Source organism: Dermacentor silvarum, chromosome 9, assembly GCF_013339745.2.
Source record: "Dermacentor silvarum isolate Dsil-2018 chromosome 9, BIME_Dsil_1.4, whole genome shotgun sequence".
Taxonomy (NCBI): Eukaryota; Metazoa; Arthropoda; class Arachnida; order Ixodida; family Ixodidae; genus Dermacentor; species Dermacentor silvarum.
Window position 1 is genome coordinate 119,201,300 of NC_051162.1, and position 23,070 is coordinate 119,224,369.

General features: G+C 45.0%; 1 protein-coding gene across 1 annotated transcript in view; it reads left to right on the forward strand.

Moving 5' to 3' along the window:
- Positions 1 to 23,070, forward strand: part of LOC119464163 (ATP-binding cassette sub-family C member 3-like) — a 64,108-nt gene that overhangs the window by 27,469 nt on the left and 13,569 nt on the right. The window contains 15 exon segments of the mRNA XM_037725015.2: positions 255 to 401; positions 2,045 to 2,126; positions 4,091 to 4,287; positions 5,686 to 5,862; positions 8,113 to 8,280; positions 8,965 to 9,206; positions 10,643 to 10,946; positions 11,338 to 11,554; positions 13,082 to 13,236; positions 15,397 to 15,552; positions 17,801 to 17,809; positions 17,811 to 18,001; positions 19,612 to 19,723; positions 19,725 to 19,739; positions 19,854 to 19,955. Of these exon segments, the coding sequence (XP_037580943.2) occupies positions 255 to 401; positions 2,045 to 2,126; positions 4,091 to 4,287; positions 5,686 to 5,862; positions 8,113 to 8,280; positions 8,965 to 9,206; positions 10,643 to 10,946; positions 11,338 to 11,554; positions 13,082 to 13,236; positions 15,397 to 15,552; positions 17,801 to 17,809; positions 17,811 to 18,001; positions 19,612 to 19,723; positions 19,725 to 19,739; positions 19,854 to 19,955 (2,274 nt within the window).

Consider the following 23,070-nt stretch of genomic DNA (forward strand, 5'->3'; position numbering starts at 1 on the left):
GCACTACATAACATGCAATTGGGCTCAGGAACTCCTGCCACGTTGACTGGAACGGGAAAACTCCACTCTAAGGTCACATCTATTATAGACCTGTTATATTTCAAGCTGTCCAGATTTTTACTTCTTAGTTTCTATGACGCCTTCTATCTGTGATCATCATTATGAGGAAGGTGCTTTTCCATTTACGATACCGTGACTGATATTTGATATGAAAAAAAAAATTGTTTATTTTTTGTGTTCGTGTTTGCGCCCAGGTGTCGCTTATGTCGTTCATGACGTACGTGCTCATCGATGACAAGAACGTGCTGGATCCTCAGCGGGCGTTTGTATCGCTCACGCTGTTCCACATCCTTCGCTTCCCGCTGTCCATGCTGCCCATGTTAATCTCCATGCTTGTGCAGGTGAGCACAAAACTTAAAAAAAAAAAGAGATGTAATGCTGTGTGCTTTTCAACACTTGCTGTACTCGGAATCTGTGATGTCGTTACAGCCATATTTTTGGTCTTTTATGGTGGGTGGGTAAAAGATTAAGGTGATCCAGAGAGGCTGGATCTTGTTAATTAGTCACATGAAGAAAGCAGACAATGATGCCAGACAAATACAGCCATATTTTTGGTCTTTTATGGTGGGGGCATAAAAGATTAAGGTGATCCAGAGAGGCTGGATCTTGTTAATTAGTCACATGAAGAAAGCAGACAATGATGCCAGACAAATCATAGGGGAAATTAATTACATTTCGTGTTAAAAAAACTTATTGTGCCGACACGGACACAAGAAGGGAGAAATGGAGAACATAAACAGTGTTTTTGTTATTATTTCTTGTTGTGTCTGAGTCTGCACGCCTAACTTTTTTTCTAGCATGAATTCGTATGAACTAGCTGAACTGTCTGTCGTTCTAAGCTTAATTATGTTTAATTGACATGCAAAAGTAATAAAAATGTAGAAATAATAATATACAGGGTGATCCAGACGTGAGAGAAAACGTAAAAGAATTCAATTATTCGGAAAGTATAGGTAGTAGCATAGTGTGGTTTTCACAGAAATGTGCAGAAAGACAGTTTGTCTTTAAAGGAAAAAAAAAAATTTATTGCAAGAATAGTTGCATATGCCACCAATAGGTGGCGCTTCAGTTGTGTCAAACGTGTTGACATCATGCTGGGGAGCTATTCTGTAAGAGTCCACCTAGTGGACTGTCCACTTTGGCTGCTGCCATTGGCTGCCGCTTCACGGGCGCGAAGGAGACTGGCTGGCACCTTCGCACTCGTGAAGCGGTAGCCAATGGCGACAGCTGAAGTGGGCGGTCCACTAGCTGGACTCTTACAGAATAGCACCCCTGGACTGCAATAGATGTAGTAAAACCTCATTAGCTCAAATAGGTCAGGTGACTACTTGTCGCCACCTCATTTCAAAGGAGATGCCAATAGGAATCATCATTATCATAGTGCTGCCGTGCTACTTGTCTTTGACAAATGTAGCTGTTGTGGAAATAATTTGTTTTTATTTTTTATCTTGCAACTATATTCTCGTAAAGAATTTAACATTTGCCTCCGACAAGTGGCGCTTCACTTGAGTGGCACACAGTGTTATAGTGCTACCAGTTGGTGACAAATGTAGCTATTCGGACAATAAATATTTCATTATTAAAAGAAAATTTGATGCTTTTCTGAGCATTTCTGTGAAAAATCCATTGCACTGCTGTCTGTACTTTTTGAATTATTGAATTTTTACAACTTTTTTTGCACTTAATTCTTCCTGTATGCTGGAAACTGTCAAATGCTTGTGCTTTCCTGTTTAATTACGATGTTAACAGACAGCTTTCATTAATTTGATGCTGGTTGGATGTAGAAACTGGGTCAGATTACTCGATGTTCAAATTAAGTGATGTGCGTGAGAGGTAAGCTGCACGAAAATAAAGATGGGTTTATTCCATCATCTCTCCATCTGCTTTGTTAGTAAAAATGAAGCACATTCTGAAAGTGCATCACATAGCTTGCCAGAAGTGCTACCCTTTTGCAATTGTGAAGCCTTGTTGATTTGACCTGCAGGCAAGCGTGTCAGTGAAGCGAATGAACAAGTACCTAGGCCATGAGGAGCTCGAGGAGTACGTCTCTCACGAGAAGGATGACGGTAAGCTGGACCAGCAATCTCATTTCCCACCATCAACCTCACAGGTTGTTTGCAGCGCTGTAGAAACTGCAAGACTGTTTTGCCAATAGGAAGGCCAAATGCCCTTCGAGATTAGTGTTAATCCGCACCGCGTTGTCTGCTCAGCAGTTGCTGAACTCTCAGTGTACGGCTGCTGAACTCGCGTATCATGTATCAAGCAATAACAAAACTGTAATCCCGTCATTAAGATCGGACACTTCAGCATGCCCACATACTTAAGGGTGACACGAAATCAGTTTATGCTAGTAAAGCATTGCTTAGAAGCCTCTGTTTTTTTTTTGTTTTTTTTTTGTCGAGTTGAAAACAGTTGGTTATTACTAGAAAATTTTAACGCTGAGCTTGCCATTCTTGATTTTAGCACCAAATCCCAAGCGCTGACATGTCACTGCAACACCATGGATTTCAAAGTATTATATCACATATGTGCCATTTTGGCCAAGGAAATGCTCTTGAAATGTGCGAGATTGAGTCTTTGGTTCCTCTCTAATGCACTGCAGTGCTTTTTTATCGACAAACAATTGGCCACTGGTCGCAGAAACATGCCACTTTTTTTGTTCAGTGGTAAATGGGTTCAGATCTGCGACACATCGCACATAATAATTATGTCATATTTTGGTAAGTATGTGACCTAATGTTATATTGAATTAGATGATGCCTACCTGACCTGTCGTGGTGGCCTAGTGGTGATAGCATTGTGCTATAAGTTTGAGGGCGTGGGATCGAACCCCGGCCGCATTTCGATGAGGGTTTCCAAAATGCTTTGTCCTGTCGAGACACAGAAGCAAAATCATTAGGCTGATTATTGAAGTAGCAAAAATGGCAAGTCTAAATGATGAGTGTGAGCATGCCTTCCCAATTGCTTTGTCAGGAAACGAACTCTTCTTCTGAACGTGATGCGCACAGTGCATGCGCACAGCACTTGTTTGCTTGCGCATGCACTTACTTTATTAGGAACAGATGCACATATTTATACGTATACAAATCATGCTTGCGGATGAGCATGATTTGTATACGTATAGGATGAGCATGATTTGTATACGTATAAATATGTGCATCTGTTCCTAATAAAGTATTTGTTGAAGTTCGCGCATGGGTTTGACCACTCGTTTGTCTTCATCGTCAGTGCGCTTAAAACAGTCATAAGTCTGCCTTACCAACAAGGCCGTACGTCAATGCTTGTGCTACAAGATTGAATAACATGTGCAAAATGTTTTAGTATAACGAGAGGAAATGTAGACGGTTGGGTGTTTTTGCTTGGTGTCAATATGTTGGTTTATGTAGCGGGTTAACTTCTTCCATTATTTTTCACAATGTTTTGCACCAGGCACCAGTGGCTGGATAAGTGCCTTTGAAGCCTGCTAGACACGAACATGAAATAGTTGATGTTCTCATATTTGATGTTCCTATAGCGAGTTTTCACATGGAGTTCGCATCCTGTAACCCGCCGTGGTTGCTCAGTGGCTATGGTGTTGGGCTGCTGAGCACGAGGGCGCGGGATCGAATCCCGGCCACGGCGGCCGCATTTCGATGGGGGCGAAATGCGAAAACACCCGTGTACTTAGATTTAGGTGCACGTTAAAGAACCCCAGGTGGTCCAAATTTCCGGAGTCCCCCACTACGGCGTGCCTCATAATCAGAACTGGTTTTGGCACGTAAAACCCTATAATTTTTTTTTTTTTTAGTTCGCATCCTGTAAACTTGGTAAAACTCGTTAAAGAAGTGGAAATTCTTTATCTATACTGCAGCTGTACGCTTGTTATGGTCCTGAGGTTGCGAGAAATGTGGTGAAAGTAAGTTTTCAATCAATAGAACTAATTGGCACCTGAAAGGTTAACGTATGTAAGACGAATGCCATTCTGTGTTCTTTGTCTATTGGGTGCATCCTTGTGCAGGCAAATGCTCATTTGTCGGTCCTTTCTCCTCAGTGTCCACTCCTATTAGGGTTCGCAACGGCTCATTTGCCTGGACCAAGGACGAGGAGGCCGTGCTGCGGGAGGTGGACGTCCAGGTGCCCAAGGGTGCACTGGTGGCCATAGTGGGGCAGGTGGGGTCGGGCAAATCGTCCCTCCTCTCCGCGCTGCTCGGCGACATGGAGCGCCTCGACGGCTCTGTCAACGTCCAGGTGTGTCCCTTTTGTCTGCTGCAAGCCCGAGTTCTATTGCTGATTTAGCTTGTTGAAGAAGCTTGCCATTCACCACAGTCAATGACTATTTTCTAACTTTATATCTTTTGGCATACCGGTGCGCATTAAAAGCTGAGCAAAGATGAAAATGGCTGGGGAAAAAAAAAACTACCTGCTTGTCTTCGGCCTTCTTTCAATGCCCATTGGTTTGTTTACCATATTTACTCGTGTAAGACCGGCACCCTTTACTTTCAAGGTCAGAAAAAAAATTTCAAAGGTTGCACAATACATGCATCCACAGAATGGTGATGTTTGAGTGTGCCCTGATAGGTAGAAAGCTCTGGTGGGGATGGAAGCGAGATTGATGGAAAATAAAGTGGAACTTGATCAGTCACACTGAATCATTGATAAACTTGTGTGTGGCGTGTAGCCAGTGTTAGCATTAGTCTTTACAGCATTGATATTGTCGTCTGCAGTTTTAGCAAGTTGTCACACGCTTGAATCGTGTAACAGCTGTACACTGCCAAGATACCGAAAACAAAGTGTGGGTCTTAAACAAATAAATGCAGTAAATTCGGAGAACCAACACATGCAGTCCCTTACTCATTATCTTTGCCTCACAGTAGTTTTCCCTTGTAACAATCAATCTACTATTTGCCAGCTGTGCTCGTAATTCCAGACAGTGTCAATCCTATAGCTCTGCTCTGGTGCCTGTGATAACACCTTTGCGAAATCGACAACAGCCAGCGGAATGTGAAGGCAGCTGTATTGTGTACGTGGTACCTGTATTTATTTGTAACTGTATCCCATAACGTATAGGCACTTTACGGGAACAAGTAAAAACCTGTTCAGCTGCTTTTCAAGCTAACCAAAAGTTAAGGAAAGCAACAGAGAAAGCGTGCTCCTGCTTCTTTGTTTGTTTTATTTTGTTTGCATGTTTGTACTGTAACAGGTACATTGCTTTGCTTTTTGCTCGTGGCCATTCTTTGCATGATTATAACTGATACCAAGTTGTCATTCAGTTCAAGACACAGCCGCTGTGTCTGTGCGAAGTTCTTGAATCTTCTATAGTGGGAAGAGTCTTGCCTAAGCAAATTGCACATGCAGTACTGTACAAATAGTGTTGCATGTTATCGAATGGGCCATGAGCACTAGCGATTTATAGGGAATGTAAGGTGATACATGTTTAAATAGCCGATGGACGGTCACCCATGACTTCAACAACCGACGATTATCATTGTCTCTTGAGTGTTGCCCGTCTTTCTTGGCACATGTTCTCCCATTAAAGGGTTACTTTCTCAACTCAGTTTGGTAGTTTTTAATCCTTCACTGTTGCTACGTGAACAGTATGTGAGCTGGGCAGTTGGATGCTGTGTTTCACCCTCCACTTTTATCCAGGGCTCGGTGGCGTACGTGGCACAGCAGGCATGGATCCAGAATGCCACGGTGCGCGACAACATCCTCTTCCAGAAGACAATGGAGCGCGAGCGTTACAACCGCACCCTCGACCAGTGCGCCCTGCAGTCGGACCTCAACATCCTGCCCGGCGGAGACCTCACCGAGATTGGCGAGAAGGTATGCTCGCCCGCCAAACTGTACCACCAGCATTTCAAGCTGCAGTGGTATTTTCAACCATATTATTGCGATTACAATTGTACTGATGCTCGAGGCGCATTTGCACAGTTGTGCCGTGCTGTCACGGTATCGATATGCATGTGCGGTCCACGGTCTTCAAGATTGCGCAGTTAGTTTGGCCGTAGAATTAGCACAGCCAAGTGGACCCACTGTTACGCTTTGCGCGATGGGCTCTGTCAGAGCCAGGGCTGTGCTCTGGTTACCACTGCTGGCATGAGCGTCGGTCGGGCACACACACATTGGCGTTTCTGCTGAGCGTCTGTGTGCATACTACACCGTGGGGCATACACCGGTGCGAGAGCGGGACGGACAGTAAACCTGAAGCTAAATCTATCTAATCCTATCGGTTGACGTTGACAAACGCAGACAGTTTTTCTTCGGCCTCATCATGAAAACGTGCTAGATGCCTTCAGCGCAATGTTAAACCCTGCTGTCGCGTTCAATGCTTCACCTTCGTCCGAAATTGCTGATCTTTTTTTTTCACTACGTGAAGGTCCAAGCCCTCTAAATCCTAAAATAAAGAGGTACAGTGGCGAGCATCAGAACACCCTAAATAGTTCAGTAAATATACTTGTTCATACGAAACAGTTTGAGGAACCAGGAGGTGGATGTTACAGTTTTAGTAGGCCACTTGGTAATCGGTCTACATGCATGAAATATCGATGATTTGTCTTTAGTAGCCAAAACAAATCCAATAACACGGCCGTGTGTAATGCAAGAAGAAGGTATCTTCATGGAGCACTATGCTGCCAAGTGTCTTGGACCCAGTAACATGGCTGAATTCTATACATCACAAAGATGTCCACATGTGGCAAATGCTGGGAAATATTAAGCATATGTCAGCGTATGTCCAAGATTCATCCATGCATTTAAAACCCTCTCTGGTCTCAATTTTCACAATTGAAGTCAAAATTTCATGTTACACGCATCTGAACAACAAAAGACAAGGAAAAAAAGAAAAATGGTCACTGGAATTATTGGCAATGAATCGGAAGGTTTTTCTCATGATTTGCCAACAAAGCAATGTGTTGTACAATCGAATCTGGGTATATCGAACCTGTAACGAACAGTAGTAAAATCCCCTTGAAAATTTTTGCATAAAATGTTTATTTTATATATCGAATTACCTATATATCGAACTTTTTTGTGATCCCCTTCAGATTCAATATATCCGGGTTCAACTGCGTAAACAGACTTCAATCATAATGGTGCGAAAACAGTTTACTTCAAGACCATTTTTTGTGCCACCCAAGGCAGCTTCCTCTAAAAATAAAGCACAGAAGCCTAACCACAGCATGATGCGTCGCATGGACATTACATTGGGGACAGCCATATTTATCTGCGGCACAAAGTCGACAAATTAGGTACAGTGGATACGATTCTGCATAATACATTTTTCTGGATAATACGTTTCTCTCTTTTTTTCTTTTCCCGCCAAGTGTCCCACATAGGAGCAATGTTGAATTTTCATATGGTTATTGCAATCACATTTTCGCATGAAATTGCAAATACGACTGTACATGTGGGCTATTACTGGTATTTTTAAAGAACTCGTAGCTTTATATTCTGGTGTACTAGCTTAAATAACATTCTAATGACCACAAACAGTGAGTTAAGCCCGAGCCACACTGGAGAAAAAAAGCACTCAGCATGCCGCCGGCGGTAAAACGCTGCTCAGTTGAGGGAGGAAATGACAGCTCCTTTTTTTTTAACTTTCAGACGAACTTTCTTTATGGACATTGAAAAGAAGAAAATTCAGCACAAGCTGACGAGCTATTCAACATTGCTGAATATAAAAGTGTGTTGACTGCAGTTAACGTGGCGTCAAGCGAGGCCCGGGATAATACGTTATGCGGAGCAGTATTGCTGAACGCTGCACGAACATTTGCTATTGAGTTTGATAAGTACTGCTATCTTTATACTTTTTTGGAGCTTGCTTTGGATAATACGATTCTCGGATGTATTTTATTTTTTTGGTTACCATTAAGATTGTATGAATGAGATTCCATTGTAATTAGTGTTGCTGACACTCACATTTTTGAGAATAAGTTTTGTTCCGTTTTTCTTGGATGTTGGATATTTCCTGTGAAGCACCGGTTCCTACAGGAGTCATTCAACCAAGAAGGGTTGACGCGGCCACCACCACACAGTACTTTAAGTATGCATTCTCAATAACGATGCTCTCTGCAGGGCATCAACCTTAGTGGCGGCCAGAAGCAACGTGTCAGCCTGGCTCGTGCTGTGTACAGCGATGCCGACATCTACCTGCTGGACGACCCGCTGAGTGCCGTCGACTCGCACGTGGGCAAGCACATTTTCGACCAAGTCATCGGTCCCAAGGGTGTACTCAAGGACAAGGTGAGTTAGAGAAGCTGCCATAGTCTCTGCTATTGTGTTTTTTTTTTTTTTTTTCACACCAGACAGGCGTTACGGAATCTTTCAGCACGTGACATGTCCGAGCAGCCATGCATGAGGCTGTCAATCAATACCGTATTTACTCGATTCTAATGCGTACTGTCTTGGAGGTGGTAGATCTGCTAAAGATGACAGGCACATTAGATCGACATGCAGGGCCTACCTCCCCTCCGGACCTGCCTAGCCAAAGTATCACTATCACCACGTGTGGCGTCCGTTTTTGGCATGTTATGTTTAATCTTGCAGGCCATCGCTCTGGAGGAACTCGTGATGACATGTAGACAATGAAATGTATTTTGTTTTTTTTTTCCGGTGTTGCTCCGCGCAGCAGCGGGGACTGACCTTACGCTATCTCTCTAGGGCCCATGCACCATAAATGGCGTGTTCGCGCACACGAAGAGTTGGATGCACAAAATTTTATTTAATTTTTTGGGAAGCCCAGTTTTGGGAACCTCGGAATATTAGGATCAACAAATATAGAATACAATGAAAGTATTTTTGTGTCTGATGCGATTTTCTTGTAGACAGGTTCTAGTGTAACTGCAGTTTTCAGTAATTGATTTCGGAGAGTCAAAGCGAGTCACTAGAGAGTCCTATAGTTTCCTTGTCTTTTCGGCGCCCACGCAGACACGGTTGCTGGTGACGCACGGCATCTCGTACCTGCCGCAAGTGGACCGGGTGATCGTGCTGCGGGACGGGCGCATCGAGGAGCAGGGCACCTACAAGGAGCTGCTGGCCCGCAAGGGGGCTCTGGCAGAGGTGCTCCTGCACTTCCTCCGCGAGGAGAGCCAGGAGGACGGGCTGCTCAACGAGGATCCCAACGTGGTCGAGGACCTTCTGCTGCACGTCGGCAGTCCGGAGATCAGCAAGTACGTCTTGCCACCTACGTTTTTTTTTTTCCTTCGTCGTTTTAGTAGCTTGGCGCGAGGCATAGAATGTTTCGACCTGCATTCGACAAGGAAATTGGCAAGTACACGAAGGGGATACTCTTTGTGTATTTGTGCACCGCGGTGGACGTCGTTGAGAGTGACCGTGCCTAGCCATGATCATCGAGCGAACCTAGCTCATACTTCATCGTCTTCTTCTCGGGTGCCATGCGAGCGATGTTTGCACAGCATTTCTTTATTTTTCCACCTTTCTGGGTAATCCTGGGCTGCGTATATAAAAAACACCGGCGAGACATTGCAAACGTTTATGGGTGCAATTTTATTGCATGGTTCCAATTGGTATCAGTGGTACTCCGTGGTATAACGTGCTAAATAAGCATATTGCTGTGCCTGAATTGTCGTTCATTGAAAGTCAATCGTACCTCGTATCTGTAACTAGGGGTCTTCTTACTTCTGCTCTGTTTATGAAACCAGGAATGCTCTACGCTAAGCCTTTTTTTTATCATTATATCAGCAACAGTGCAGAAAACTATCGGTTCACTCGAGCAAAGTTTAGATGGTGAAACTCTCAACGCATTTCTTTTCACTCTCTCTCTCTCTGTAGTCATCTTCACAGAAGCGCTGGGCATCTGTGTAAAGCAGAGGTGTAAGTTTTTCACGAAGCAATGTTATAATACATTGCATCCTCACAGAGCGCTTCGGATGAGATTCTACAATGTCCCATGACTGTTGTCTGGGTCCTTCTGAGAAATTCAAACCATCAAGATCTCTAACAGTATTACATCAAGTAGTAGCACAGCTCTTCTCTTTTTTTTTACTTTGTGCACGGACTACAGTTGTAGATCTGTTTCTGATGATGTTGGTGATTTTGTTAAAGCTACTGCATTGCTTCCAATACTTTCTAGTTTATCATCATCAACATGATAAATATTGATAACGAAGCTTGGTTATATTTTAGGCGTCATATTCAGCATTGCTTTTTCTGTCACTGATCTAATTTCTTCCTCTTCATACGAGTATAATGATTCCATACGCCTCTCTGACATGTCGCCTGGCAGTAAAATAAATGCTGTCGGTTTTTCACACCTCTTCCAAAAAAGCAGCGGCTTCTGACGACTAATGACTGCGGAAGCAAATTTTTTCAAATCGGTAATTCGTAATTTTTTTTACCAGTAATCCGTAATTTTACAGGTTCCACACTGGAGGTCAGTTAAGTGTTTGTATGACTGCAGCTGTGAAAGCTGATGGCGTGATGCTGCAACGCGGCCTGCGTGGGAGCTGTTACTAAATATAGCCAGCCACGACCTCACTCGAACGCAGTGAGCTGTCAGATTGGCATACATTTGTGAAGGATTTCCTTGTGGCCCATTTTGTGATTTCAGTTTTATAATGTTGAACTTCATCGGATCAACTTGCAGGCAGCTATCGCAGCACAAGTCGACGTCGGAACTCTCGCTGGCGGAGCGCAAGGAGTTCCTTCGCAGCCTGTCCCGGCAGCTGTCCGAGACACAGAGCCAGTGCTCCAATGGGCCTGGCTCGGTCCCGCAGACTACGGGACAAGGCGTTGGTCTTCGTCGCTCAAGTGCCGGCACCGAGTCTATGTCGGGCCGGTCGCTAACACGCTCACAGTCGACGCTGCGTGCTGGTCAAGGGGACAAGTCTTCTCCGGCGGAAGAGGCTGGCACAAAGCTGGTCCAGGCTGAGGCAGCTGAGACTGGACGGGTGAGCTGTTCTTCTGACTTTTGTTTATACCCCTTTGGCCAAGTATCGCCAGGCCTGAATGCGGGGCAAGCATATCTACCAAAGGGTAGATCTAGGACTCAGGGGCTTTTTCATGAAATTTGGGGCAGTCCAGCGAAATCTGCGATGGTTGGTGACCCACCTAAGGGTCTGTCTGTGATTAGTGCGATCATTCCTGATGACATGTGCTTGGACCAATTGGTTCCTGAAGTTTTATCTTGAAGTTGCTTTCCTCTACATAGCATTTACCTGTCTTGTATTGGTAACAGCTGTTCGTTCATTGTCCTGCTATTCTGGCTGTGTGTCCCCTCTTATCCCTGTTTATCCGCTAGGCAACTACGCTTTTCCTCATCTGTGACTGTGTGCGATGCAGGTCAAGTGGCGGGTGTACTTTGCCTACTTCGGTGCAATCGGGGTGGCCTGGATGGTGCCCATTGTGGTGATGAACCTGGCTTCACAAGCCTTCTCGCTCGGCTCCAACGTGTGGCTCACTGCCTGGAGCAACGACGCTCCAATGCCCGACGGATCGCAAGACCTTGCCAAGCGGGACCTGCGCCTCGGAGTCTACGGTGCACTGGGCCTGGCGCAGGGTGAGAGACCAGGAGGGGTCGGCACCAGGCGTCTTGTGCTAATCTTTTCAGGATTGATTATATATCAATAAGTCAGCTTTATTGCTCCATTATCAAAAAGTGCACTCATAATTCTTCATTGAAATAAAAGTTACACGCTTAAATAATCTTGGTTGACGTTTCGGGGCCAATTCTGTTGTTCACAACATCAATTGACTTAATAGTCTTTCGGTGAGTGTATGTTTAATTTCAGTGATGTTCCTTCCTCTCCAGATGGGTTTCCATTATACATTGGACTATTCATAATACAGTCGAACCCGGATATCAAAAAAGCTTGATATATAGGTAATTCAATATATAAAATACACATTTTATATAAAAATTTTCCAAGGGGATTTTACTGCTGTTCATTATACACAATAACTTGTTATATGTGGATTCGATATATCCGGGTTCGACACTTGGATCGACAGATTAGTTTCCGGATGTCCACTACATGTATTGTGCGAACCTTTTAAAGACGAGCTACTGTATTTACTCAATGATAAGATGAAGGTGCAGTTAGGGGAACCCTCCTTCCCTCCCCCCCCCCCCCCAAAAAAAAAAAAAAAAAACTTTGCACACTAATTAATATAAGGTGACATTAAGTGCCCGACAGATTATTTAGACTCGGCAGGGATTGCCCGAAATACAGAGTAATTGGAAGCCCCTGTAATACTTTGTGTGGGTGCTACGCAAATTTTGCCTTGATGTGTGACTTCACGGCAGCTCGAATTTCACCCTATGGTGTGGCCAAATTTTTTTGAAAATTTTATTCATTAGGAGTGATCATGATTAAATGTCAACTGCCATCTACATTATGTAAGAAGAAAACACTGTTTGCTCAGCTTACGAAAAGCCGCTCAGAAAGTGGCAAAATATGCGTGACGAAGCGAGCTCGTCTGAAGCCCAAAAGTGACAGTCGCTCATGGCATGCTGAGATCGTCAAGATCTCTTAAGCACTAAAGAGAAACACTAAGCCAGACTATACTGATAAAGTATTCTTTGAAAACCCTATTTTTATTAATTTCGCATTATTAAGTTGATTGTTAGATGAGAAAATGAAGATCAAAGTTTCACTTTTTGAAATTTGCACTGGTACCTCAGTGGGACGTCATGGATTTGGATGTATCTTTTCGGGTTTGGGCCGCGTTGGCTCAGTAAAAGATACCGAAACTTGCCATGTTCAGTCTTTGGCTCGCTTAGAACACACATTTTAGTCCATTTTTTACCAATATACAATTAACTAGGCCCTAGCAGAGCCCGTCAAAATCGATGTCGTCACAGCAGGCTGGTGCGAGAACTTTAATGCGACATCGACGCCCGCCTTTCCTGGCTTAGCAAGAGTGTTCTCGCAGTAAGAATGGTGTTTTTGGGTAGTCTAGTAATGCAGGTGAAGTCATTTTTCTCTTTAGTGTATCTTTTGAGGGATTAATGTCTTGATGGGCTTTCGGGACAGAAAGGATCTGAAATGCTGCTTTTGTCCTTGCTGTCATTCCACATGTGCAGGTGTGACGATCCTTTTTGGCTCTCTGACGCTGTCGCTGGGCAGCCTGAAGGGCGCCATGCTCCTACACAACGGCCTGCTGCACAACATCCTGCGCTCGCCCATGTCCTTCTTCGACACCACTCCGCTGGGGCGCATCGTCAACCGCTTCTCCAAGGTCGGTTGATGTTCGCCAAGCCACCTCCATTCCCAGTGCACTGTTAACTTTTTATCGAGTGCTGTCAGAAAAAAAATCTTTGCTTGCCAAGCTTCGCTATTCAGTTGCAGTGTTTCTCGCTAAATGTCTTCAGCGAACACTGAATGACCGGCAGGAAGTGTCAGTTGTTGGATAAGAGCAAAAACACGGGACGACGAAGAGGAAGTTTGGCACACAACTCGCTTTCTTTTGAAAGCACAGTCGGAGAAGACAGACCAGTGCAAGATCTCTGGCTGCAATGGTATCGCAGACATAATGTAAAGCAAATGCAGTGTGCATCTGTGGTTCACAGTCTATACAAGTGCTTAACATAGAGGTGGCTTGAGATGAACCCCACTTCAAGTTTTGCCTGGTGTTGCCCTCCTACGGCTGAAAAAGTTTACAAAATATTTTTTCCTTTCGTTAATCATGCATATTCTGTGTGTGTTCGCTGACTTAGATGGAAAGCAAACATTTTTGAAAGGTATTTGTGTCTTGTTCTTGAAGAGTTAAAGGGCAAATCTGAAGAGCAACTTGAAATCAGCTTTAGACTAGCAATGCATTCTTCAAAAACTGTTTTCATGTCTTGGCAGGGAAAGGCTGATTACAGTTAAACCTGATTATAACGAAATGGGTTAAAGAAAATAAGTGGATATGATCAAAGTAATCTTAATTAACACTGAAGCTTAACTGCTTCTCCAAAATCAGTTGGCCGTCACTCAGCCATTCCTCTTTGCTTCCAGTGTGCTGTCAAAGGGCGACCATAAAAAGCAATGCAAATTCAGTTTCCACTGCCAGAGCATTTTTCCAGAACTGTCTTTTGCAGCAAGGGATTGAATACAGCAAAGCTATGTCATGAAGTAGCAACTTAAAATGCAACAGGTTAAAAAACGAATGTTATGAAGTTATCGTCATCATCTCTGAAGCTTTCATAGAACCCTACGTATTTAAAACCTCATTTTCCTGCACTCACCCATGCAATAGTTCCACACCACTCCGCAGGGGCACATCGATAAATGCTTCTCCAAAGTCGGCTGGGGGTCGCCAAGTCACTCTCTGCACTCCCAATGCACTTTTTAAGAGCAGCCTTAAGTAGTCATCTGAAATCTGCTTAGGCTGTTTGAGCATTCTCCTAGAACTTTCATCTCTGTGGAAGAAATAAGTTGATTATGCTCTAACCTCGTTATAAAGAAATTTGTTAAAATGAATATGACAAAGTAATCGTAATTCCCCTTTGAAGTTCCAGCAGAAATCTGTGCATTTAAACTCTCATTTTAACGAAGCTGTAATGTCCTGGAAGTGCATTTAACAAATCCTTTTGGTAATAATGAAGATTTATCATGACATGCAGACTAGATGCATATTTGTAAGTGCATGACTTTGCTTGTTACCCATATGGCAGTTCAAAGCTCCCCTGAGCTGCCAGCCACCTTGCAATGCATGCTTGTTGTTTCATTGCTTTTGTGGTCCGTCGGCAGTGTGTGGTTGGCCATTGTGTCGGCTTAATTTTACTCAATGGTAACTCGTCTCCCTCCACCCCGCTTCCTTTCCAACAGGTCATATTAAGGCAAACAGTGGTTATGACAATAATGGTTATAATAATTAAATTCCAAACTCCCAGTTGTTGGTGCTCATCATGTCCTGTAGTCTCCTTCTCGTCATCTTCTATTCAGCACGCTAAGATTTCAACCTGCAAACACACGGAAACCGAAGGATCCTGCAAAGAACTCTCAAGTGCAATTTTTGGTGAAATGGTAATGCTGGTTGCCGCTGAGCAGTGAGCTGAACCTAGATATAACCAACACGATACAGTGATCTACCAGGCATAACAAAGCAAATGCAGCGTGTAGTTAATTTATGCCTATAACAAATACAGTGGAATCTCGTTGATACAATTCTGCATAATACGTTTTTCAGGATGGTTTTTTTTCTTATATACAATTTCTTTTTCTTATACATGATTATGTTTGAGTAATACGATTTTCGGATGATTCGTTTGATTTTCCAGTTCCCATGAAGATCGTATCAAGGAGATTTCACTGTATCTGATATAACAGATGTGTTCTTGTTGGGTGTGACCTTTTATAACGAGGTTCAACTGAGTATAAAATGGGAAATGCTGGCCATGCATTCTTCGTACAGGATGTGGACACAATGGACCTAGCAATCCCGATGACAGTGCGGTCGTGGCTCATGTGCTTCCTGCAAGTGGTCTCCACGCTGATCATCATCACCATGACGACGCCCATCTTCCTGGTTGTCGCGGTTCCCGTGTTTGTCCTCTACTACCTCATACAGGTGAGTAGTGGTTCCTTTTTCCTCAGGCTTAGGTTGCTCGTCAAGCCTGCTTATGCGTAGTGAACTTGGCATTCGACCCAAGAACAACACAGATGCAGTGTGTGTGTGTGTGTCTGTCCGTACCATCAGGTGACACTAGCATCGGAACACCCGCTCCATCTTTCATCGTAGCTACAGAACTACCGTATTTACACGATTGTAGGTCGACCCATTTTTTCAAATTTGGCAATCCTATGTTGGGGGGTCGACTTAGAATCGAAACCGAACCGTGTACCGCTAGTAACGGCAAGAGAAACGAGAAATCAGGGGCGCTACGGCGTGGTTACAACTTTCCACCTACGTTTTTATGGTTACGGTAGAAGCGTAGCGTAATAATTTACTGTATTGCATACATTTTGATTGCGCGCACCACGAGCGCACGGCTCTTGTGGGAGCATCGATCATGGAAGAGCCGCCGTTTAGGGGGTATTGGTAGATGGCGGAAGAGCCGCTGTTTGGGGGGTATTGGTAGCTGGCGGAAGAGCCATCGTTTGGGGGGTATTAGTAGTTGGCGGAAGAGCTTTTCTTTGAGATACGATTGTTTTCGACGGCCGCGCGCATCTGTCACTTCTGCTGTTGTGCTGAATCGTCGCACCTGTTTTGAGTGCCAAGAACTTTCGGCGCTTGTTCTCAGCAGCGTTCAAACAGGCTGCTATCCTCCATGAACGTGTGAACGTGTGGTGCGGCAGTGGCGGCTTCAGCGCGAGAAAATTTGGCCTCTCTGGCTACTGTGTGCGGGTGGGTCCTCTCTGCATGGGGGGCTGTACCTGCGCGATGTCGTGGTGCGGTCGTTCACAAAGTGTGGACTCACTTTTGATGACGACGTGCTGTGGGACCGCAGCAGCTATGACGGCAGCAGTACCAGTGAGGTCAACTCTAGTGACGATGAGTAGTCTTAGCAACCCCATCAATAAATGTCTCTTGTGTGAAATGCACTCGCGTGGTTTTTCTCCCCCCCCCCCCCCCCCCCCCGCCCCCCAATTTTTTTTTTTTTTTTTGAGACATGCAATTTTGAGGGGGTCGACCTACATTCGAGTCGACTTACAATCGTGTAAATACGGTACGACACTAATCCCTGCTATTGCATGTGTCATACAGGGAAGCTGAATGCTAGCAGACGAAGAGTTGTGCGTGAAAGACTAACGTCCCTTGCTGAGCTTGGGCATAGTGCGCAGAACACAGTATCTGATAGTGACACAGACACCTTGTATGTGTGTGTCTGTTCATTTCATCAGGTGGTGTTACACTCAAGGCCAAACCTCATATGCGCGAAAATGCACGCGACAGCGACGAGCGACGGTATGAGCGACGAAACGGGCCGTTCGCGCGACGTGTCGCGTGGTCGAAATCGCGCGATCGCTCGGTTTTTCACATTTGAAATCCGTCGCCCGGAAGTGCTGTGCTCAAGCAGCCAATAGTAAAACACCGGAACGGGATGTACATCAGTGACGTACTGCCGGTTGTCTCCACGTGCTTTTCGACTCGCAGCAACGTGCACACAGCGAGCAAATACAGTAATGTTTATGTAATTGCATATAAAAAAAAATACTGCAGGACAACGATCTAAAATTTTATGTATTATTGTGCAACAAAACATCTTATTTTACACTGCATACCGCTGACAACGCGCCACATTTAGTACGAGTAGACGCCCTCATGCTAGCAACAATGGAGATCGCTCGCTGAAGCAGTCGCGTGAATGGGGTTTGCCCGTGCAAGCGACAGCTTGCGCGAAGGCGATCTACGTCGCGTAGCTCGTCGCTGTCGCGTGCATTTTCGCGCATATGGGGTTTGGCCTTCATGCAACCTCTCGTTGTAGCCCCCCAACACCAGCTCCCACCATCACATGTGTCACGCAGAAAAGCTGAACTTGGGAGATATGAGAGTCGTGTGGAAGTCAGAAGTGAAGTTATTAAGCTTAGCTGTAGTGGAATGCAACGCAGGACACGAGAGCGGGACACACGCACACTCACCTTGTGTGTGTCTGTTCATGCTGTCAGGTGGCTCTAGCATAGGAACACTCGTGTCGTCTCTCTTAGCCGTGTGGCCATGACGCTCAGACTTCCACAATTCTGCATGCGTTATGCAGACACGAGCAATGCAGACACACTCAGCTGTGTGCATATCCAAACCTCAATAATTTGTGGCTGTTCAATCTGCTGATATACAACTCTGTTCTTGCATCACCATCATCCTCGGCTGTTGCCAGGCATTCTACTGTGGCCACATCGCGGCAGCTGAAGCGGCTCGAGTCGGTGACGCGGTCGCCCATCTACACGCACTTCTCGGAGACCTTGTCAGGCGTGAGCACGATCCGTGCCTACGGGGCGCAGGAGCGCTTCGTGCATGAGTCCAACCAGCGCGTCGACAACAACCAGATGTGCTACTACCCGTCCACCATCTCCAACAGGCAAGCGCTCTTTCAGGCATTCCTCTTATGCTGTTGCTGAACACTGCATTGTCTCACGTCTCAGTCTAGTGTCTGTTCAATTCGTATGAGCTTTGTGTTTTGAAGCAGTTCAAAAGGGACCAGTTACACTTCGAATTCTTGGACCACAGTGGTTACTTGTGTTGTAGTGGTTTGCACGGATAACCAGCATATCTCTCCTTCTTTCTGGGATGACATATTGCTATGTATAAGTCATTAAATTTGTAAACTTATATAACCATTGGCATGTCGGCTTCTTTTTTTTTCTGTCTTTCTTTTCGATTACTCGAACCGTAAAAATGGCCTTTTCTGCTTGGACCTTAGGTGAAAGGTCTGCAATGTTTTGTAAATAAATAAAATAAACTCCAAATGAATGAGCTTTCTTTCTTCTGCTCCGATTCCTGAAAGTAGGGGAAAAAGCCAAGACATGAGTCGTGACAAATTTTTTGCGAATTGAAGGGTCAGCCCTTGTCACTGCTTGCTGTGGAAATCCTGGGCCCCTGATGTTACTGTCATCAAAACAATGAACATTGAAACTTGCACTACAATTAGCTGCTACAATGAACCTTGGAGCTGAAAGATGCTCCGGAAGCCCAGTAGACAACCTTCTCCAAAGTTTTAAACATGTGTTCGTAAACCTCTGCAAACTTGAGCAATCCCTGTGAAGACTCTCTAACACCAGCATAAGGATGCATTTGGAAGTTCTTGCATGTAGAGTGCAATAGATTTTAATAAAAACTGAGTGTATCTGAAAATATTACTATAAATTTTCAGATACACTCAGTTGTTATTAAAATCTATTTTTTATCATGGCACTCTACTCCAGCATTTTTATCATGCTCTAAGACGTAGATAATTATTAATATATTGCATTGCGCCTTTGGCACTCTATGGCCACTGTACAGTCAACATCTGATTTTTCAGACTCCCCAATGGGCCGCGAAAATGTCAGAAAAATCGGCCAGTCTGAAAAAACAGAATTCATGCCTTTTACTGCCCCCAAGGGCTCAAATTGCCACATGCATGTCCGAAATAGCTCTGAAGGCTTACCAGTAAACTTATTAGGCGTATCGGTGCTCATGCTGCGACAAGAGATGGTGGGTGCATGCATGCTTAAATACATGTGTCCCGTGACAGTTGCCCCTTTCTGCTGTTGGCATGCTTCACCGCAATACATCATGTAAGCTTCACCACGTAACATTGTATTGCGGCAAAGCTGACTTGAGAACCAACATATATATGGAACGTGTCATGCTTTCCACACGTCGAAGCCATCGGCAAGGATTACAAAGATGAAGTCGGTGCCATTGCTGACAGCGGCGAAGTCTTTCAATGAAAAACACGCAGCAGACAGCAGGAAGCTTGGTAGCAAACGTACGCCACTCATGCACGCCACTCAAAATAAAAGAGAAGCTTAACGGTTACAAATTGTTTTGCGCGCAATGGATGATCTGTTATGAGAATCCAACTTTCGCTTTTTACCACAAGTGTTTGCATGTGCAAGTGGTTGCTGACTGTTTATTAAGCATTAGCTTTGTATATAACACAGTGTAAAATGGTGCATGACATCCTTTTTCTCTCTCTCTTCCAAGGTGGCTGGCTGTGCGTCTGGAGTTCTGCGGCAACCTGATTGTTTTGTCCGCTGCCTTGTTTGCCGTCTTCGGCAGCGATCACCTGGATGGGGGCACCGTTGGTCTTTCGCTTCTCCTATGCGCTTTCAGTGAGTTCTTGTGACATCAATGAATAGCGCAGTCGAGTTTTGACTGCTGGAGTGTATGTGGAAGCTTCAGTGTGGGCAGGCTGTTGTATGTGATGGTGAATTTCACTTGCCCAGATCACGGCCACTATGAACTGGATGGTGCGCATGAGCTGCGAGTTTGAGACCAACATTGTGGCCGTCGAGCGGATCATGGAGTACACGCGGTCACCCACTGAAGTAAGTGTTTCAGCCCACACTGTGCTCAAAACCTTGTCTGGTTACTGCAGTAGCTGTTAAGAGTAGGGATGTGCGAATACTCTAACACAGTCAACATCGGATTTTTTTGGACCCCCTAGGGTCTGCAAAAACGTCCGAAAAATGGGGCAGTCCGAAAAAATGAATGCATGCCTTTTACTGCCCCCAAGGGTTGATTGCCACAGGCACATCCGAAATAGCGCTAAAGTACACTTAGGGGTGTCGGTGCTCGTACTGTGTTGGAAGACGGCGGGTGCACGTGTGTATAATTAAGGAATAGATACTGGGTCCCATGAGAATTGCCCCTTCCCACTCTTGGTATGCTTCACTGCTATACTTTACGTATGCTTCACCCCGTAACACTATTAAGGTGAAGCTTACTTTTGAAAATCGGCATTATGCAACGCATCATTCTTTGCAAGCTTCGAAGCCATTGGCAAGGATTACAACAGCGGAGTCAGCGCCATTACCGACAGCAGCGAATTCTTTCAATGAAAAACATGGCACCAGACAGCAAGAAGCTTGGTAGTGAATGTCGAAGCAGGTAGGCCAAGCGTTGCCGCGGCAGTGGCTACGGCTGCCAGGGGATCTGCGTGCGAGCACCTGTTCTAAGTGGCAAGATAATCAAAATGGTGGTTGTTTCAGACGTTCGAAATTTCAGACGTTTTTGTACAAGGACTCTATGGGGTACGTGGCGGAACCAAGGAGGATTCCGAATTATCGGGCATGTCCGAAAAATCAGGCGTCCGGAAAACCAGTCGTTGACTGTATTCGATCTGGAATAAATAGCAAACGTTCAAAATAATTTCTACTCGCAAGGTATTTATCGAATATCGGTACCTTCGGTGAATAAATGAATGTGGTTGATGTCTTGATGTACGCAGCATTCCACCAGCATGCAATTTCTATTGGTAGAAGGTTCATCCAGGTCGACGATACCAATCGAAACAATGCGACACGGACAGAGGGAACTACATCGGCAGCTTGTAAGAAAAGCATGAGAGCATGTACAAAGATCGGTCTGATAGCCACCGGAAGGCACGCTGAACGGATTGAACAGGCAAGTTCAGTGTTCACGCACGCAGATTCGCACAGTTGGGAGCTCTCTACCCCCATGCGGGTACTCGGATGACCTTGGCACGCGTGCTCGTAGTAGTTGCCGGCTGATCAACCGCGGACCCATACGCGTGACTTCACGACCGATCACTGATGAGCCACCCGTAGGAACATGTTAGCGACAAGCTTTTTATGTCGATTTGCACCCCGTTATCATATCAGCTGGCTGTGAATTTTCGGTGTGGCCACACCATTGGCCGCACTGTCTAGCCCATAGGCCTAATTGAAGCTGCGTTGTCAGGTGTCGGCAACTAAAGTTATGGTAACTGAATCAACGCAGACCTATTCACAGCAGACCTATTCGCGCAAACTTGCCATGGGCCTCCCAATTGGAGAACTCATTACCGTCAATGCCGACCGCGTTCGACACATGCGTCGCCGATGACTGCACGGAGTGGTGCCGAGTGAAATGATGCACATTCTCCACTATTGTCTGTCGTGCAGATTGGCCCTATAATGAGCCGATGATAACCCACAGAAGCCACCTGCCATAAAGATGGAAAATCCCTCTTGTTTTATGGCAGAAAACTAGAAAGCAATACTTTCTAAGCTGTAGAAGATTGCCATTATGCACAGTATGGCCCATTATTAACCTGAAAACCCCATTGGTATTTCGGACAACTTCGCTCTTTCTTCAGCTTCAGAGAGAAAAAGCACTTAATTCTATTTGAAAGACATTCCATTGATAAAAAAATATTTTCCAGACCTTCGTATACAAACTGAGTTATCATGTGCTGGCGTACTTAGCTTAATACGCATCTCGATTCATAGGTACCGAAGTTACTGATAGCTAGCAAGATTCTTGTAAAGTAATGTGATCAGCCTTCTAAGCAGGTGCAGCACTGTGTTTACCATATATACTCGCATAAGAGCTGCACCCTTGCAAGGGCCACAGCCACAACTTGGCAGCCGAAAATTTGGAGAAAAAAAAATTCTAATGGAGAAGCACTTGCGTTCGGTGCCCGATGTCGTGCGCGCATCGGAGAATTTTCGTGCACCGCATACTTCCAAGAGCCGCTATTAAATGGCGAGAGCTGCGTGTTGAACCTCTGATCGCAATGGTACATCTGGGGTGTGCACAGTTTTGACCAAAAAGTTCAGTCCCATGAACTGAGAAAAAAAAAGTGCAGCCCCTTACACAAGTCTATACGATATAGCACAACATTTGGAAGCATGAAAGGTTGTGTTAAATTTTCTGATACTCAATTCGATATTCGATTCGAAATCTACTATTCGGTATTCGCACACACCTAGTTAAAGAGGTTTTGTCGCCAGTTAATGTGTGGAGGAAGGAAAGCTTACGAGAGGCCCCAGTCAGCCCGGCTGAGTTGGAGAGTGGATGGGCATAAGTTACATGCTGTTTTTCGCAAAGGAGTACTGGGACTGGCGGCCCAACATCCTCGTTTCCATAGCAACTGCGTTTATGAAGCTCTTGCTGTGCTCGTGCCTCCGAAAAGTGAGATAAGAGTTTCCGGTCTGAGCGTCTCAAAGCTCATTCTGTTTGCGAGACAAGCTGTGTTTGGAGTATTGTTGAGGGAGCTGTGGAAGTTGCTATTATTATTGCCGCAAAGTGGCAGGTGGCAAGGGCGCCACAAGGGCGCGCCTGAAAGGCGCGCCCTTGTGTTGTGTATATGTACATGTTCTGGGTTGAAATCGGAGGTGGCAGTTCGTCCCTGGCAGTCACCTGGCCTCTTCAATTTGTTGTCCTAAACAGCCTAGGACTCTCAGAAAAGCTGTTGTAAGTCAATGCTTATTGGCTAAAAGCAACGCCTCGAATGGTCCTGGGTTGTAACTTGTCAGGGATGACAAATCAAAAGACAGCCATTGTGGTCGTCCCTCAGTTGCCCTGGTGTTCTCCTGCTCACTGCTCAACCATACATAAGCAATATGTGAATAGGTTTGTGCACACAACCTAAACATTTAGTTTGTAAGTACAACCATGAATACATGAGCAATTTCATTCCGTCCAGGATTGACTAAA